Consider the following 18,923-nt stretch of genomic DNA (forward strand, 5'->3'; position numbering starts at 1 on the left):
TCCCGTATGGTCTAGTGGCTAGGATACCTGGCTTTCACCCAGGAGGCTCGGGTTCGATTCCCGGTACGGGAAATATTTTTTATTGGTATCTAATTGAAAATATAGTACAAATGAAAAGAGTAGGTATACATATAAATGCATATCAGTATCGACGATATTATGATATGCACCAGTATTTATCTATCTTTTGTTTGATTAAAAATTACGTTATCTAGATTATGTTTATGATAGACTTTTAAAAATTTTGATGTTAATTTTAAACTTTCGAATTTAATTTTAATGAGTTCAGTATACATTTTATATCGATTAGATCCAAATAAGAACAAGGAAAACATACAATACGTGCACAATATCTTGAAATTATTGTAGATCAATCAATGCCGCATTTTAATTGTGCCAGTAATATTCAATTATTATATTGTACATTAAAATCAATCATAATAAATTACGATGAAATAATGTCCTTTATATTTAGGTAGAAACCAATGCAAGCCGATAATAACTTGTACAAACAAATACGTGTGGCACTCGAGGACTGCCGCGGTAAAGCTATAGTATAGCATCGCATCGCTGTGCCGGTTGGAGTGGGGGGTGTTTTTCGTTACGGAAATTTTGCATTAGTAGACTACAAGCCGGCATAGGAAAAAAATATGGGTCAAATGAACCACCAGGGGACATATTATCTAGAACGATAGAAGAGCATAAAATAATAAGATTCATCACTATGCCGTCACTTGTAAGCTGTCCAACTGAGTGCAGATGAGAATTCAAAAGTACAGGTAGACTCGGTAAATTATGGTCATATATTTTTGTACGTCATTCTTAACCATCGATAGATCCATTAAAAATAATAAGAAACCGCTCAGTGCCGTACAAAAATGGTGGTCCACAAAGTCGGAATATTTATTTAATTTCCGAGAGTTACCGGGGGTAAATTTGGTCATTTGACCATGTACGGCATCTGTGTCATACTATTGCTATACTGCTTTTAATCCATTATTCCGCAACGCCGTACAAAAATCATGGGGACAAGGGGAAAGAATCGAGAGTTGCAATCCCCTCTCTTTCCCCACTCCAGGGGGTCATTTGACACAACACGAAATAAATTTATTTTGAAAGTATTTTAATACTATAGGTCGCTGCGCTCAAAGTCTGAGGTAAAAGCTATGTAATAGCACAGACTAATAATAATATACTACGTATACAAGTAATAGCTTAAAAATAGTATTGACGCGTATTGAAGCACCGAATTGTCTAAAATCTGTATTAAAATCGAACGTTCCAGAAATAATAATATATTGTATAAACATTACTTTTTTTTTACTTTTTGAATACATTTTACAATACCGAGATATTATGAAAATATTTTTCTTAAAATATGAAACAAACACAGATAGACTACAAGCCCGCATAGGACAAAAATATGGGTCAAATGAACCACCAGGGGACATATCTAGAACGATAGCAGAGCAAAAAATAATAAGATTCATCACTATGCCGTCACTTGTAAGCTGTCCAACTGAGTGCAGATGAGAATTGAAAAGTACAGGTAGACTCGGTAAATTTTGGTCATATATTTTTGTACGGCATTCTTAACCATCGATAGATCCATTAAAAATAATAAGAAACCGCTCAGTGCCGTACAAAAATGGTGGTCCACCAAGTCGGAATTTTTATTTAATTTCCGAGAGTTACCGGGGGTAAATTTGGTCATTTGACCATGTACGGCATCTGTGTCATGCTATTGCTATACTGCTTTTAATCCATTATTCCGCAACGCCGTACAAAAATCATGGGGACAAGGGGAAAAAATCGAGAGTTGTAATCCCCTCTCTTTCCCCACTCCAGGGGGTCATTTGACACAACACGAAATAAATTTATTTTTAAAGTATTTTATGCATAGATAATATTTTTTCATGTGCCGTACATTTTCGTTGGTTCAAAGGGGAAAAATCTGAAAAAGAAAAAAATCCATATAACGAAATGTTTGCTTTATATTTTTATAATAAAATATAAATATACATTAATATTAAGAAGCTCGAGGTGGTTAATTATCACCTTGGAAAGTCGGAGTCAGGTGGAATGGACTCCGTTAAATTGATGAACTAATAAAAAAGCTATGAACGAAAAGATGTGAATTATATGCAATCAGTCCATGAATACAGGTAAAGTCACAAGCAAATGCTAGTAATACATATATACATATTCAAAATGTACAAGTAAAGTGCTTTCAAATGATACCAAACACTGCATATTTATCTTAACTTTATTTTTTTACTCTGTATGTTTTGTCCGCTAGAGGGCGCCACATTAGATTTTGTGAAACCCCATATAGCCTTTAGCTAGCTGGTCGCTGGTTATCCAGTGAACAATTCAGACGCTTCAAATGATATGTCATTTGTCGAATTCTGATAAGTAGTTTAGAAGTTACGAGGGAATAGATGAACATACATACATGACCTGTAAACAACCATAACCCTCCTTTTGCTTTGCCGTAGTTGGGTAAAAATATGTTAATGCCGTACTGTATCAAATGGCCATAAAGCACCCTTAAAATTGTAGCTTTCGTCGCTTTCATCAGCCTAAAAGATGTGGTCTGCACAAAAATGTACGGCATCGTTTTTTCCTAATTTATCTATGTTAATACTATTTAAAACAACGGATAAAGTGTAGAAAACTATTATATTTCATTAATCTACGATGTTTAAACTTTAACAAAATTTCTGGTTTTGCATTTCTCTATAACTTTTTTTAGAACGGTTTCTTTTGAACGGCAATACTATACAACAATTGAATTTTACAATATCATGTTAAAAAAAAAGTTCCCGTACAGGGTCAAATGACCTTACAGCTCTTTATATTAAGAATTCGATGAAATTAAGATGATTATTTGTATACATTTAAAAGAACAATTATTTTTTGACGGCATTGCTTTTAATAGTACTTTTGAGTGCTAGATAATGTTTTGGAACCGAAGCCGTACTTAGTCAAATGACCCCCTGGAGTGGGGAAAGAGAGGGGATTACAACTCTCGATTTTTTCCCCTTGTCCCCATGATTTTTGAACGGCGTTGCGGAATAATGGATTAAAAGCAGTATAGCAATAGTATGACACAGATGCCGTACATGGTCAAATGACCAAATTTACCCCCGGTAACTCTCGGAAATTAAATAAAAATTCCGACTTGGTGGACCACCATTTTTGTACGGCACTGAGCGGTTTCTTATTATTTTTAATGGATCTATCGATGGTTAAGAATGCCGTACAAAAATATATGACCAAAATTTACCGAGTCTACCTGTACTTTTCAATTCTCATCTGCACTCAGTTGGACAGCTTACAAGTGACGGCATAGTGATGAATCTTATTATTTTTTGCTCTGCTATCGTTCTAGATATGTCCCCTGGTGGTTCATTTGACCCATATTTTTGTCCTATGCGGGCTTGTAGTCTAAGACTTTATACATGTATATTATAGAACCAAGTCATTTGTCAGTTACTGAATCTTTTATTTTACACTAGCTTTCCACCCGCGGCGTCGACCGCGCAGTCAAAGAAATACCCGCATAGTTCCCGTTCCCGTGGGATTTCCGGGATAAAACCTATCCTATGTCCCGGGGTAAAAAGTAGCCTATGTCCTTTCTCGGGTATCAAAATATATCTATACCAAATTTCATGCAAATTGATTCAGTAGTTAAGGCGTGATTGAGTAACAGACAGACAGACAGAGTTACTTTCGCATTTATAAAATTAGTATGGATTTAGGGTTCAAGGCCTTGGTTGTCTTGAAAGGGATAATATCATATCTAATTAAGCCGCCTAATAAACTATACTGTGTTAATGTGTAAAATTCTAACAAAATTTCCTGTACGTATTGAAGAGTTAAATAAATAAATAAACGAATAACTAAATAATCCGGTGGTTGAATGTATTAATTTAACGTAAATCTTTTTCTGAGAAAGATAAACTGATAAGCTACATCACCTTTCACCTCACTGTGTATTATAATAAACAAAATTTAAACAAATAGATATGTTATCGGTAAATAATTATATTTTTTTAATTTATTAATTACTAGCTTTCCACACGCGGCCTCGCCCGCGCAGTCAAAGAAAAACCCGCATAGTTCCGGTTCCCGTGGGATTTCCGGGATAAAACCTATCCTATGTCCCGGGGTAAAAAGTAGCCTATGTCCTTTCTCGGGTATCAAAATATCTCTATACTTACCAAATTTCATACAAATTGGTTCAGTAGTTAACAGACAGACAGACAGAGTTACTTTCGCATTTATAATATTAGTATGGATTATAAGATTAAACATACATAATAATACGTATGTAATAAATAATAATCTAGTTTAGGTAATGTTGTTTATTACTATCGGGCAATGTATGTATGCCTCTGAATATTCTTTATACGAAATAATGTTAGCCTTTAGAGTTTAGGTAATAGAAATTATGTAAATGGCCATCCTGTCTAACAGTCGGTTTCTGAATTGAGAATAGGTTTGATTAAGGTTTGAGAAAGCAGAGTACAATAAATTATTTAAGACGGTGCATTAACATCAAACGAGCGAGTGCTCATTCTAATCCCACTCTGTGTAGAGCATTCTTTCGTTGTTCCTAGTACGTTCGAAAATATTCTACGCAATATTCTAATACTGAACTACACTGAATAAAGATTCTCTTTCTCTAGCTCTAGCTCTATAGGTATGCTCTAAATAAATAAATAAATAAATAAATAAATTTCATTAAATAGTAATAGGTACACCAAACAGAAAATCTCTGAATTATATTAATTATATTTGAACGTCGTTAACAGTAAAGATTCCAAGGTCATCAAAGCAATAAAAATAGTTTGTATTAGGTTTATTTCCATCCGGGATCGATTTGTAAAAATAAACATAATAATATAACGAAAACAGTAGAACGAGTAGAAACGATTTATCAACGATTATATAATATACTAGCGGCCCGCCCCGGCTTCGCCCGTGGTACATATGAAAAATAGATGTTGGCCGATTCTCAGACTTACCCGATATGCACAGAAAATTTCATGAGAATCGGTCCACCCGTTTCGGAGGAGTATGCAGACTAACATTGTGACACGAGAATTTTATATATAAGATTATATCTATTATAATGTTCCAATATACTGAAGGTCAAAATAAATTCTGTTCTTGCAGAGGCCAGTGGAGCACGAAAAAGATAAAACATTTTGTTCTCAATTCTCATCTCCCGTATGGTCTAGTGGCTAGGATACCTGGCTTTCACCCAGGAGGCTCGGGTTCGATTCCCGGTACGGGAAATATTTTTTTTTTATTTAATCTTAAATTAGTTAAGGGTTAATATTGATTTATTTAATTTGTATAACATCTACGAGTTCCGTACAATATTTTACATGTAAATAATAAATCTATTTGCTGTTAAAAGAAAACCGTTTAAACAAATGATGAAGAGTAAGAAGTTTACTTATAATTTAAGGTAAGCAACAACTACAACTTTTCTTCACTCTTCAGAGTACCTAATTTTATAATTTAAAAGATAATAATTGTCCTTTTTATATTTTTGGCATATTATTTGTTTCTATCAGTCTTAAAAAAGCAATTAAACTGAAATAAGATATCAAGATTTCATTTATTTCGCTCCTATATTATAATCCTATTAAGCGTTTTACGTTTGTGTAATTAATGAAATGAAATGAAATAAATTTATTTGTCCATTATATGATTTACAATTAATGTACGACAGTGGTAATGATAATGATAATTAATATTTTACTCCAACCATTTGAATGAATAATACCTATGATGTAATTAAACTCAAACTCAAACTCAAACATTTATTTATTCAATTAGACTTCTTCTAGAAGCACTTTTGAAACGTCATTAGGTACATATTTTTAACATTTACCACCGATTCGGAAAGCAGTATCTACGGAGAAGAATCGGCAAGAAACTCCATAGTTGCTCTTTTTAATCATATCAGTTTTACAATTTTACAAATTACATATGTAACATCATAATAATTATATTAACATAATATGCCAAAGAACTGTCCTGTGGTTTTTACGCGACAACCCTCCATGGGTTTTTATCGTCCATATATTCCTTAATACTGTAATAGGCTCTCTGAACTAGTACATTTTTTATATAAGTTTTAAATTTAGAACAACTAAACTCTTTAATATTATGAGGAATTCTGTTGTAAAAGCGTATACCTTGACCCATAAATGAATTTTTAACTTTAGCTAGCCGGAAAAATGGCATTTCAATTTTATTTCTGTTTCTTGTGTCATAACAATGTCTATCTCCGACTTTTGTGTGTAAGTAAGCGTTATTGTGTACATATAAAATATTATTAAATATATACTGCGACGGTACAGTAAGGATACCAGTATTCTTAAAGAGATCTCTTAGTGAGTCTCGAGCACGCAAATTATATATAGAGCGTATGGCTCTTTTCTGTAATATAAATATAGTTTCTATATCTGCAGCCCTGCCCCATAGCAGAATTCCATAGGACATTATGCTATGAAAGTAGCTAAAGTAAACCAATCTAGCCGTTTCTTCATCGGTGAGATGCCTTATTCTTCTAACTGCATATGCAGCTGAGCTGAGCTTAGCAGCGGTGGTGGTAACATGGGCCCCCCATTGAAGCTTCTCATCTAATGTCAAACCAAGAAAAACAGTCGATTCCACAGGGTATAATACCTCCCCGTTTAAAATAATATTCCTTTTCACCTTTTTTACATTTGGGAGGATAAATTCTACACAATTTGTTTTTTTTGTATTTAATAGTAAATTATTAGTATTAAACCAATTGGATATGCGTAAAAGAGCAGAGTTTACTTCGTCAACATTTGTGTCATGTCTATCCACATTAAAAATTAATGAGGTGTCATCTGCAAACAGTACTATTTCACACATATCCTCCAAATAATAAGGTAGGTCATTAATATACACTAAGAACAAAAACGGTCCTAAGATAGATCCCTGCGGAACACCTATGTTAATCGGCGCACCGCGAGATTTCTCTCCATTAACGACAACGGTTTGTACCCTGTTCTGAAGATATGAAGCTATGAGATCCTGAGCTAAACCTTTGATACCATAAAAATTTAGTTTCCGTAATAGAGTGGAATGTTCTACACAGTCAAAAGCCTTAGAAAGGTCACAGAATATCCCCAAAGCATTCTTTGAATTTTCCCATGCTTTGTATATATGTGACAAAAGAGCTACTCCGGCATCAGTGGTAGAGCGCCCCTTTGTGAAACCATACTGTTTGACGTGCAGTAAACCATTTGATGCAAAATGACTACTTAATTGGTTTAAAATTAGTTTCTCGAAGACTTTGCTCAAAGTTGGTAATATGGAAATTGGCCTATAGTTATTACTGTCTTCTTGGTCACCACTTTTAAATAAAGGAATAACTTTGCTAAATTTTAGTAAATCAGGGAATATACCATAGTCACAACACTGATTAAATATAAACGCCAGTTGATTCGCAATGTTTTCTATGATATTATTTACTAAATTTACAGACATACCCCAGAGATCACATGTTTTTTTTAAATTTAATGTTTTAAAAGTTTTAACAATTTCATCAGCAGTCACGTGTCGCAATTCAAATAATTTGTTACACTCAGCAACATGATCCCTCAATAAAGACTCTGCAAGCGCTGAAGACGAATTTAAATTCTTAGTTATACTAGCAGGGATATTACTAAAGAAATCTTCAAAAGCAAGCGCAACATCAGCACTTTTGTCAATGACCCTACCAGAATTGACAAGTTTTATGGTACTATCATTCGATTGGCTTTTGCCCAATTCACCATTAATAATTGTCCAAACCGTTTTAACTTTATTGTCAGAGTTGCGTATTTTATCTCTGACATACAAACTCTTGGCAGTGAGACAAACTTTTTTAAATGTTTTTGAATAATTTCTAACATAACTAAGAAATGACAAGTCTTTGTTATATTGTTTCATACCATATAACTCGTAAAGAACGTTCCTGCATCTGTGTATACTAGGAGTTGCCCATTGGCTGAATGGTAAATCCTTGGTAATAGTTAAAGATTTAATTTTAAATATTTTTTCATATTCACTATGAATGAACTTAAAAAGATTTGTAAACATTTCACAAGGATTTTTATGAAAGGATTGATCATTCAGGTCAGGCAGTTTATTATCAATATTATTTCTGAATGTATGAATGCCTTTCCTAGTTATAGGCCTAACATTAATTCTTTTAATTGTAGGTATGCAATCCCATTCAAAAACTACTTTCTGGCCACAGTGATCCGAAGTTAGCGTGTTGAGAATATATTTTTCTAAACATTTGCAATCACAGTATATATTATCAATACAAGTTGCAGAAGTAGGTGTTATTCGTGTGGGTTCATCAAAAAGTTTATACAGATTAAATGAATGAAACAAATTAACTATTCGTGTTGCCGTTTGTGTGTGTGAAAGTAAATCAATATTAAAATCACCACATACTATTACCTTCTTTTTACTCCTGCCTAAACGCTTTAATATTTCTTCCATGACTGTCTCAAACAAATTATAGTCACTGGAAGGAGGTCTGTATACGCAAACAATAATGTAACGCTCAAGCTCAACACAGGACAGTTCAATGGTGCGTTCTACAGAAAGGCTAACAATGTCAGTTCGTTCCTTGCATTTTAAACTATTGTGTACAAAAATAAGAGAACCTCCATGAATAGCATTTGTCCTAAAGTATATACTTTTTAATTTATAATTATCAATATTTATTAACAACTGACATTGTTTAAGCCAATGTTCTGTTACACAAAATATTTTAATTTTATTATGATTTAAAAATAATTCTATTTCTAATAATTTGCTAGCCAAGCCTTGAATATTTTGATGTACAATGGAAAAAGGCTGCTTAGCTGTTGTCTTACATACTAGTTTAAATCTAGCTTAGGGCTAGTTTGTCTATTAACACTTAACCTAGGTTGATGTATATAATTACTACTACATAAAATTATAGTAGATCGATGGTCTGCTACTGAACATGTATCAGACTGGTTAATAATTTTATATGCTATTAACATAGCAAGTTCTCTCTTATATCTAGATGGCAGATACACTGTATTCCTTGTCAAACAAAAAGATTTTGTACAAGAATTTATGTCAAAATATATAAATGCATCACTATGATGATTTGTTAAGTTATATAATTTTAAGTTAATATTATAGATAAATCTATTTTGATTTTGTGTCAAACCAGGCAAATATGGTAATGTACACAACATAAATTTGCATTTTGTTTCACTACTAATTTTCAACATTTTTTGAAATCCTATATCAATGTCATGTTTTTTTAAATTAAAACTATCTCCGTATAATATAACAACAATACTATTTTCATTAAAACTAAAATTATCTAATGAATTCATGATATATGTAAATGAACTATTAGGAGTGCAAAAATTGGTTACTTTATGCCCTAAGTTGTTAAGCAAAGCGCCAAATCCCTGACCTATATTATCTGACAACACAATAATTTCCTGCGTGGAAAGATATTTTGTTTTACAAGATGAAATTGTTGCCATTGGTTGAATACTATGTATGTCAGTGCAGTCAATGGGCTTATGGGGCGACGGTTGCTCATTGTCACTTATGGAACACTGACATACATAGTTATTGGTCATGGACTCGAAGCGATCCATATTTTCATTGCTTAACTTTATTAAGTAATCTGCCTCTTTTATGTGTTCAGTAATTTGTAACTGGGCAGCAGAATATTCTTGTTTGAGGTCATGTAATGTATCATTTAATGAGTCTATTTTCTCCTGAAGTTCAGTAGTTTCTACTTCATATATCATTTTATAATGTTCTAAGTCCCTATGATATCTATCTAACTCTTTCAAAAGGCTTTTATTTTTATTTTGCAATTGTGCTACATTTTTTAATGAAAACCTATTTCTAATAACTGATTTAGTGCGTTTAATAAACCTACTTAATTTTATCAATAGATAGATAAATAATGATGGATTCTTACGTTTATGTATTTAGCTAATAGGGTGATAAGAGAAAACATTTTTTATAACAAATTCACTATGCATATTATGTACGAGCTTAATTCAACCATGCTTATATTTTCTCTAGCTGAACCCTAAAATAATATTGACATAATATCATCAGTCTATATATAGATGCGGGCATTGGGCAAGCTTTGATTAGTTAGTGCTCTATCAAACGTTATCATGGACAGAGACGTGAAAGGAAAAGTCGTGCTTATTACCGGCTCTGCCGATGGCCTGGGATTGACCATGATCGAACACTTCCTAGAAAATGGCGCCAAACTAGCCATCATGCTGGACGTCAATGAAAAACAAGGACTCCAATCCCTTGAACAAGTAAAGGCCAAATTCGGAAAAGACAGAGCTGTATTCTTCAAATGTGATGTTACAGAAGATCTAGATAAAGTCTACAAACAAGTTTTGGGTGTCACCAAGAATGTTGATGTTGTCATAAACAACGTTGGAGTCCTAGCTGAAAAAGATATTAAGAAAACAATCAATGTAAACGTCACAGCTCTTATGGAGTGGACGATGAAATTTTTCGATCACATGAGAAAGGATAAGGGAGGCAAAGGTGGAACTATCATTAATGTATCTTCTATCTATGGATATAGGATAACATCGCTCATACCTTATTATCACGCTTCTAAATTTGCTGTTCGCGGCTTCTCGCAATCTCTGGGTCAAGAATATAATTTTAAAAGGACGGGAGTACGAGTTGTTACTCTATGCCCGTCTCTTCTGACGACGACGAACATGTCTAAATATCCCAACGTGAAGGAAGATGAAACTTTAGATGACTTGCTGGAAGAGATTAAGGATACCGAATGGCAAGAGACCAAAGACATTGGAAGAGGTACCGTGGAGATATTCCAGAAAGCTGATTCCGGGTCCGTTTGGCTCGTAGAGGGTGGAAGGCCGGCTGAAAAACTTGATTTTTAGTTTAAGTTAGTTTTTAGATAAGTCTACTTCACTATCATCACTACATAGTATAAAACAAAGTCACTTTCTCTGTCCCTATGTCCCTATGTCCCTTTGTATGCTTAAATCTTTGAAACTACGCAACGGATTTTGATGCGGTTTTTTTTAATAGATAGAGTAATTCAAGAGGAAGGTTTATATGTATAATAACATCCATTAAATAGTGGAGAAGTACTGTTATTTTTGAGGTTTCTAATGTGATGTCGTAAAAAATTACATTTTTTCCGCTTACATTGCAAACGCAGGCTGAACCCTACGAGTTTTATCAAAATAATGTACTAAGTATTGTACTGTGTACACATTGAAAAGGTCTACAGAAAAGTCCGTGATTGTATATGTCTATCTCTTATGGATAACCCACAACAAGTTTTTTTTTGTCATTTACTTTTTACGACAAATAATGGCTAATTTTCGAAGCGATTTTAACCAATACAGCATTAATCCTTAACCAATTAAATACCTTGAATACATTGTTCATTTAACATAGATCTATATGGCCCTTTATACCGTATGATTTAAGTGAATATTTTCGAAGATCAGATTTAAAAATTGCGGGACGTAGCGTTTGCGGCGGTACCGGCCGGCCGCCCGGCTATATATTTTACTAGCGGTCCGCCCCGGCTTCGCCCGTGGTACATATTTCGTAATAAAAGGTAGCCTATGTTCTTTCTCAGGGTCTAAAGATTGTCTGTGCCAAATTTCATCAAAATCGGTTAAGAGGTTTATGCGTGAAAACAATACATACATACATAATTACAAACTTTTCCTCTTTATAATATTAGTATAGATACCCGTGCGAAGCCGGAGCGGGCCGCTATGTTTTTATATACAACGTTCACAGTTTTTCTGTAGTGTATTTAGTATCAGCATTGCACCCGTGCGAAGCCGGGGCGGGTCGCTAGTTTATTATATAGCAGTGATCTCTTTCAGGCAACCGAGGCAAAAGGTATTTAGTTATTTAAGAACCCTAAACGAAAATAAAACGAAATTAATTCAGTAACAGACCAATCATGTAAATTAGTACTAACTACTCATTTCTAGTCTAGGTAGGTACCTCTATATCATTGCAATTGTATTTAATTTATAGAGACTTGTTTTAGTACTGCTCAGCCTTACCATGATTAAAAAAAAAGACGGGTTGCACTCCGGGAGTGCCGGCAGAAGTGAAAACTTGATTATTAACGTTCAGTATGTTTGATATTTTGGAATGGTCTTACGCATGGAATATAAGGTCTAAAAAAAAAAACATCCGTCTTACGCTTTTTCGATCAGGCCACGTGTCCTGACGCGAGTTTAAGATTTTATGCCCAACGCCGCTAAAGAAGTTTTCACTTCAAAAAATTTTGTCCCGGAAAAAAATAAAATATTATCCTATCGTTAGTCGTTATCGTTCGAACATTAGCCTATGTTAATAATTAACATGCCCTTTCCATTGGAAGGATATTTTTAATCCGATAATTAGTTTTTAATTCAATCGTAGTAGTATAAACAAAACAATACAACGACTGACCGGTTGGCTTGGTTGGTAGTGGCCCTGGGCCCTGGGCCTGGGGCAAATATTTGTGTGATGAACATAGATGTTTGCTCTGTGTCTGGGTGTTAATTATCTATATAAGTATTTATTTAAAAATTATATATGTATGTTTATCAGCCATCTGGTTTCCATAACACAAGCGAAAGCTTAGTATGGGATCAGATTGTGCCGTGTGTGAAAATTGTCCTGAAATATTTATCTGGGGGAACGGTAGTGCCCCCGCCAAGACGAGCCAAGCGAACGAAACGCACGGGCACTACCTACCTTTTCTCGAAGTGCTTCGACGTTTTTTTGAACCCTCATAACTTGGGTTTGGATTATGCTAGGTCAACAAAATTTTCGGGATATATTGTCAATAGCGGACTTATTGAACAAATTAAGTTTTAATTACATTAGCTTTTATACTTCAGATTTTATTTATATCTAAAAAACGCTAATTTCGTCACTGACTCACTGATGATCATCAAAATTCTTAAGGTATTTCCTAATGTCCTAGAAAGCTGAAATTTTGTATGTAAGCTAGTATTAGCACACAAACAACAAAAAAATTATAAAACTTGTAACTTTCATCCCCCAACCCCTTAAACTAGGGGATGGGAGTTTGTATGAGACCTGTAATTTTAAATTAAATTTTGATGACGCTAGAGGTCTAATCTAATAATCTAAAACTTGGTTCCCCTAGATATATATATGTATAGGTACTCCTTGTTTAAAAAAAAATTGTTACAAACAACCTACAAAAAGAAATGAAATCCCACCAAAAACATTTTCATGTAAAATGTTGCCAAGACGAGCCCATATGACTCGCACTGTCAAAAAGTTATCAGATCTCATGTAGAGCCAAGCTTCTAACACTACACGCCCTAACTCTACAAGGCCTAACTTCACAAACTCTATAGTCTATACCTTAGTCAAAATATGTGGCTTGGCGCCTTGGCCGTTCGTTACTACAAGAACTATTGTATAACACAAAAGTAATGAACAGTGAATTAATTTTTCACCTTACGCCGATGTGAATGTAGCGAAATGGCCAAGCCACATATTTTGACTAAGGTGTAGAGTTTGTGAAGTTAGGCCTTGAAGAGTTAGTGTAGTGTAGGTAGGTATGGAGTTAGGGTAGTAGTAGGGCGTGTAGTGTTAGAAGCTTGGCTCTACATGAGATCTGATAACTTTTTGACAGTGCGAGTCATATGGGCTCGTCTTGGCAACATTTTACATGAAAATGTTTTTGGTGGGATTTATTTATTTATTATTTATTTATTTATAAACAAAACAATAAAATTTTCTGTTTGATACTAATTAAGATTTATTCTATTTTCAAAATTTGAATGTCATTAACAATAAAGGCCACAAGGTCATGAAATATAATCAAAATCATTTGTGTTTTGTTTAATTCCATATTATGTGATCGATTGTGTAAAAATAAACAATAATATAACGAAAGCAGGTAGGAACGATTTACCAACGATTATCAATTATAATGGACCAATATACTGAAGGTTAAAATAAATTCTATTCTTGTAGAGGCCAGCGCGAAACAGATCCAAAATTTTTGTCCTCAGATTTCATCTCCCGTATGGTCTAGTGGCTAGGATACCTGGCTTTCACCCAGGAGGCTCGGGTTCGATTCCCGGTACGGGAAGTATTTTTTAATTTATTTAATTCTCAATTAGTTAAGAGTTAATATTAATTTAACTTCGATCATGAGTAACAACTTCATATTCGAAGTTTATGTATTTTCGGGTCCAGTACAATATTCTACACGTAATTAATAAATTTATTTGCTGTTGAAAGAAAACCGTTTCAACAAAATATAATAAAGAGTAAGAAACTTACTTATAATTTAAGGTAAGCAACAACTGCAGCTATTTTTCAGAGTACCTAATTGAAAAAAAATGAAAAATGAAAAATTTCTTTATTAGTTTAAAAAAATGTTACATCACTTACATAATATAGTTACATATGCTGCATTGAACCCCACACTAGGATCCCCTGTGTTGTGAGGCTCAATCTCTTTCATCGTATTACATAAAAGCTAATAATTATATAATTTAAAAGATAATAATTATTGTCCTACTCATATTTTTGGCATGTTTCTGTCAAATTATTTATTTCTATCCGGCAATTAAACTGAAATAAGATATCAAGATTTCATTTCTTTCGCACCTACCTAATCCTATAAGTTAAGTTTTTTACGTTTGTGTAATTAATGATAATGATAATTAATATTTTACTCCAACCATTTGAATGAATAATACCTATTATGTAATTATTTATCAATAGATAGATAAATAATGATGGATTCTTACGTTTATGTATTTACTATTTAGCTAATAGAGTGATAAGAGAAAATATTTTTTATAACAAATTCACTATGCATATTATGTAGGTACGAGCTTAATTCAACCATGCTTATGTTTTCTCTAGCTGAACCCTAAAATGATATTGACATATCATCAGTCTATATATAGATGCGGGCAAGCTTTGATTAGTTAGTGCTCTATCAAACGTTATCATGGACAGAGACGTCAAAGGAAAAGTCGTGCTTATTACCGGCTCTGCCGATGGCCTGGGATTGACCATGATCGAACACTTCCTAGAAAATGGCGCCAAACTAGCCATCATGCTAGACGTCAATGAAAAACAAGGACTCCAATCCCTTGAACAAGTAAAGGCCAAATTCGGAAAAGACAGAGCTGTATTCTTCAAATGTGATGTTACAGAAGATCTGGACAAAGTCTACGAACAGGTTTTGGGTGTGACCAAAAATGTTGATGTTGTCATAAACAATGCTGGAGTCCTAGCTGAAAAAGATATTAAGAAAACAATCAATGTAAACGTCACAGCTCTTATGGAGTGGACGATGAAATTTTTCGATCACATGAGAAAGGATAAGGGAGGCAAAGGTGGAACTATCATTAATGTATCTTCTATCTATGGATATAGGATAACATCGCTCATACCTTATTATCACGCTTCTAAATTTGCTGTTCGTGGCTTCTCGCAATCTCTGGGTCAAGAATATAATTATAAAAGGACGGGAGTACGAGTTGTTACTCTATGTCCGGGTCTGACGACGACGAACATGGCTAAATATCCCAACGTGAGGGAAGATGAAACTTTAGATGACTTGCTGGAAGAGATTAAGGATACCGAATGGCAAGAGCCCAAAGACATTGGAAGAGGTACCGTGGAGATATTCCAGAAAGCTGATTCCGGGTCCGTTTGGCTCGTAGAGGGTGGAAGGCCGGCTGAAAAACTTGAGTTTTAGTTTAAGTTAGTTTTTAGATAAGTCTAAATAAAGCATTGCACAGTGAATATATCTATGTGTTGTATTTAATTGTAAAATATTGGGAATGTGGACATTTCAATCATTGTTGTCATTATGTAGTCTATAATTTTATGTGAGTGCAATTTTGTGAATCAGCGGGAAGTTTATTGATAAAGTGAACTCTCCAGATAAAATAATTTACTAGAAATGAAAACAATATACCTATATCTACGTAACATTAAAATAATTTAATTGACTATATTTTTTATTATAACATATAACATATTCTATGAGTCTTACCTAATAAAAAATTTATATTTTTAAATTATTAATAATTGAATAATTAGGTACCATGTCCATGTCACGATTTGTGGAGTAAATACGTTTTTATTTATGTTATTTTTATTATAATCTATTAATTATTATTACCTTGAAAGTAATGTAATGACAATTATAATATTCCTATGCATAATAATAGTACGTTATGTAACAATTGAATTTAATACATTTTATTAAAATCACAAAATAAACATAAATAACAACGTAATTGTTTATTAAATACTAGTTGACATAATATACAGGGTGTAATCGTTAAGTGTGCACAGGCGATTATTCCGTAACTATTGCAGATATCAAAAAACTTTAAACTGATATCGAAAGCTCTTTACCTAATGAGTAAAATTACAATAACATTTAAAAAATAAAACAGGAAATATCCAAAAAAGTTACATAAAACACTCCCATACATTGAATTTCCTATACATTTTGTGTTCAAAGCAAATGTTCGGAGTGACATCCTCGTATTGGAATACCATTGTATTCCACATCGAGCTCTATTACTTAACAGTTTCTAAATGAATTTTTATTAAAATTTTCGAAGTAATTTAAGCACAAATTCAAAAAAAGAAGCAAAATTTTTAATATTACATGTTTAGGATAGTCACATGCAATGTGTGTGTGGGCGTGTTTGGTGTAAAATTTTTGGATATTTCCCGTTTTATTTTTAAAAAGTTATTATTGTCATTTTACTCATTAGGTTAAGAGCTTTCGATATCAGTTTAAAGTTTTTTGTTACCTGCAATAGTTACAGAATAATCGCATGTGCACACTTAACGATTACACCCTGTATATTACTAGCGGTCCGCCCCGGATTTGCCCGTGGTACATATTTACGTTTTCTCTACATAAGAACCATCCTCGTACTTCAAGGAATATAATAAAAAAAGAATTATCGAAATCGGTTCAGCCGTTCACGAAACGGGTTTAATTTTATAGGTATATAATATATAGATTATACATATTTATGCATATATGTTTACAACGATAAGTCACTTAAAATTATATAATTGGTATAATTATAGATAAATCTTTATCACCAAAGTTGCCAAAATATACGAAAGATTAAGCATGACTTTATGAAACAATAATAATATAATTACAAAATTGTTAAATAATTTCATTGTTATTGAAGTTTTTTTCTCTTTTTATGTTATCTAAAAAACCCTTAACATCGCTGCTTTTATTTTATTTCTTATAATTATTATAAATGATGAATTCGTTAATTTGATACATATCTGTCCTACTAATCCATACTAATATTATAAATGCGAAAGTAACTCTGTCTGTCTCTCTGTTACCCAATCACGCCTAAACTACTGAACCAATTTTCATGAAATTTGTGATGGAGAAATTTTGATACCAGAGATCCTACGGGAACGGGAACTATACGGGTTTTTCTTTGACTGCGCGGGCGAAGCCGCGGGCGGAAACCTAGTTATCTATATTATTATTTTTTCACCACTATCATAATCCAGTTGAATGGTACCGAATCGATATTTAATATAGATAAATAGTTTGTGTGTAGGTGTCCAATTTCGATCCTGACACTGATAGCACAGTATTACAATATTATTTCCTATAGATATTGTAATACTGTACTCATAGTCAGAAAATAAGTACATACTATATTTTATTAACTAGCTTTCCACCCGCGGCTTGGTCCGTATTTTCAAAGAAAAACCCGCATAGTTTCCGTTCGGGATGTCCGAGATGAAAAATCCTACGTGTTCCAAGTCGCCATCTATGTGTGTGCCAATTTAAAAAAAATCGGTCCAGTAGTGTTGTCGTGCAGGACTAACAAACATTACTATAATTTTTTTGTCTCGCAATATTATGTTCCTTGGTATATCCTATGATCCTATCCATAACAGGAATCCATTTATATTACTATTTAATGACAAATGAAGGCAGCAAATAACAATGAATTAATGACTCTGTTAGTATTCACTGCCTTATCTACCATACTACGTTATATCTGTGCTATGTGTTTATGGCCATTAAAATAACTATAGTTTAATATTAATGAGGTTATGTCATAATATGTGTTGTTTAATGTACTTTAGTTGACGATATTATGGTTTACAGATATTGATATTTAGCCATAGGGAATCGACAAATTTTTGAACTATAAAAAAAACTGTTTAGACAACATATTTATAATTTCTTCATAAAACTTAAAAAATAGATAATTTTCAGTCCAATGGCAAAAATTTAATGAATTTGAGTTTAAATGTTAACGATTAATGTATGGTCTGAAATAATATTATGTAAACAAAATCCGAATTCTGAGAAATAAATATACGCACTTAGGTAAGTAGTTACCTAATATTAAAACAATGAATAATAAATAAAAATCTTTATTTGAATTCATACATAAGTTTGACATATTGGATTGGGGTTCAGGCCCCCTTACTAGGTATAACCAGTATTAATAATGAATGAATATTATTTTTAAATAACCTATTAAAATATAACACAACCATTGCGTCAGCGGTAAGTCATACTTTAGGAAAACCTTGATAAATAATATCAAACATTGCGAACACAATAACGATGCTATTTAAACTAAATGAGAGATATTTGTTGTTGATGTCATGCTGTAAATATAAATGTCACAACCCTTCAAATAAAGCCAGTCGATTAAAACAAGGGTCGGATGATAGCAATTTCAGATCTCGTAAAAAGTTATGAAGTTATCTCTGAATTATTAATATTTTATGTATGAATTATAGTTACGTTTTAA

At 33.0% G+C, this 18,923-nt stretch overlaps 2 protein-coding genes and 3 non-coding genes across 5 annotated transcripts; all 5 read left to right on the forward strand.

Moving 5' to 3' along the window:
- TRNAE-UUC (transfer RNA glutamic acid (anticodon UUC)) lies at positions 1–72 on the forward strand. Its single transcript has one exon. It is a non-coding gene; the product is annotated as a tRNA-Glu (tRNA).
- A 5,162-nt stretch (positions 73–5,234) lies between these two features.
- Positions 5,235–5,306, forward strand: TRNAE-UUC (transfer RNA glutamic acid (anticodon UUC)). Its single transcript has one exon. It is a non-coding gene; the product is annotated as a tRNA-Glu (tRNA).
- Positions 5,307–10,231: 4,925 nt separating this feature from the next.
- Positions 10,232–11,026, forward strand: LOC149906715 (15-hydroxyprostaglandin dehydrogenase [NAD(+)]-like). Its single transcript, XM_090104969.1, has one exon. It carries the CDS (start codon positions 10,239–10,241, stop codon positions 10,995–10,997), a length of 759 nt encoding a protein of 252 aa, XP_089961095.1. The 5' UTR covers positions 10,232–10,238; the 3' UTR covers positions 10,998–11,026.
- A 3,114-nt stretch (positions 11,027–14,140) lies between these two features.
- Positions 14,141–14,212, forward strand: TRNAE-UUC (transfer RNA glutamic acid (anticodon UUC)). Its single transcript has one exon. It is a non-coding gene; the product is annotated as a tRNA-Glu (tRNA).
- Positions 14,213–15,070: 858 nt separating this feature from the next.
- On the forward strand, positions 15,071–16,134 carry LOC149906717 (15-hydroxyprostaglandin dehydrogenase [NAD(+)]-like). The gene has a single exon (XM_090104338.1). The coding sequence runs from the start codon at positions 15,086–15,088 to the stop codon at positions 15,839–15,841; it is 756 nt and encodes a 251-aa protein (XP_089960464.1). The 5' UTR covers positions 15,071–15,085; the 3' UTR covers positions 15,842–16,134.
- Positions 16,135–18,923: the final 2,789 nt, after the last annotated feature.

Source organism: Colias eurytheme, chromosome 8 (assembly GCF_061535395.1).
Source record: "Colias eurytheme isolate Ceu_HAF_F1 chromosome 8, ilColEury1 Martin Lab GWU primary, whole genome shotgun sequence".
NCBI classification, from domain to species: domain Eukaryota; kingdom Metazoa; phylum Arthropoda; class Insecta; order Lepidoptera; family Pieridae; genus Colias; species Colias eurytheme.

What these genes read in the sequence shown, in the direction of transcription:
- LOC149906715 (XM_090104969.1), top strand. Translation starts at nt 10,239, where the DNA reads ATGGACAGAGACGTGAAAGGAAAAGTCGTGCTTATTACCGGCTCTGCC.
- LOC149906717 (XM_090104338.1), top strand. Translation starts at nt 15,086, where the DNA reads ATGGACAGAGACGTCAAAGGAAAAGTCGTGCTTATTACCGGCTCTGCC.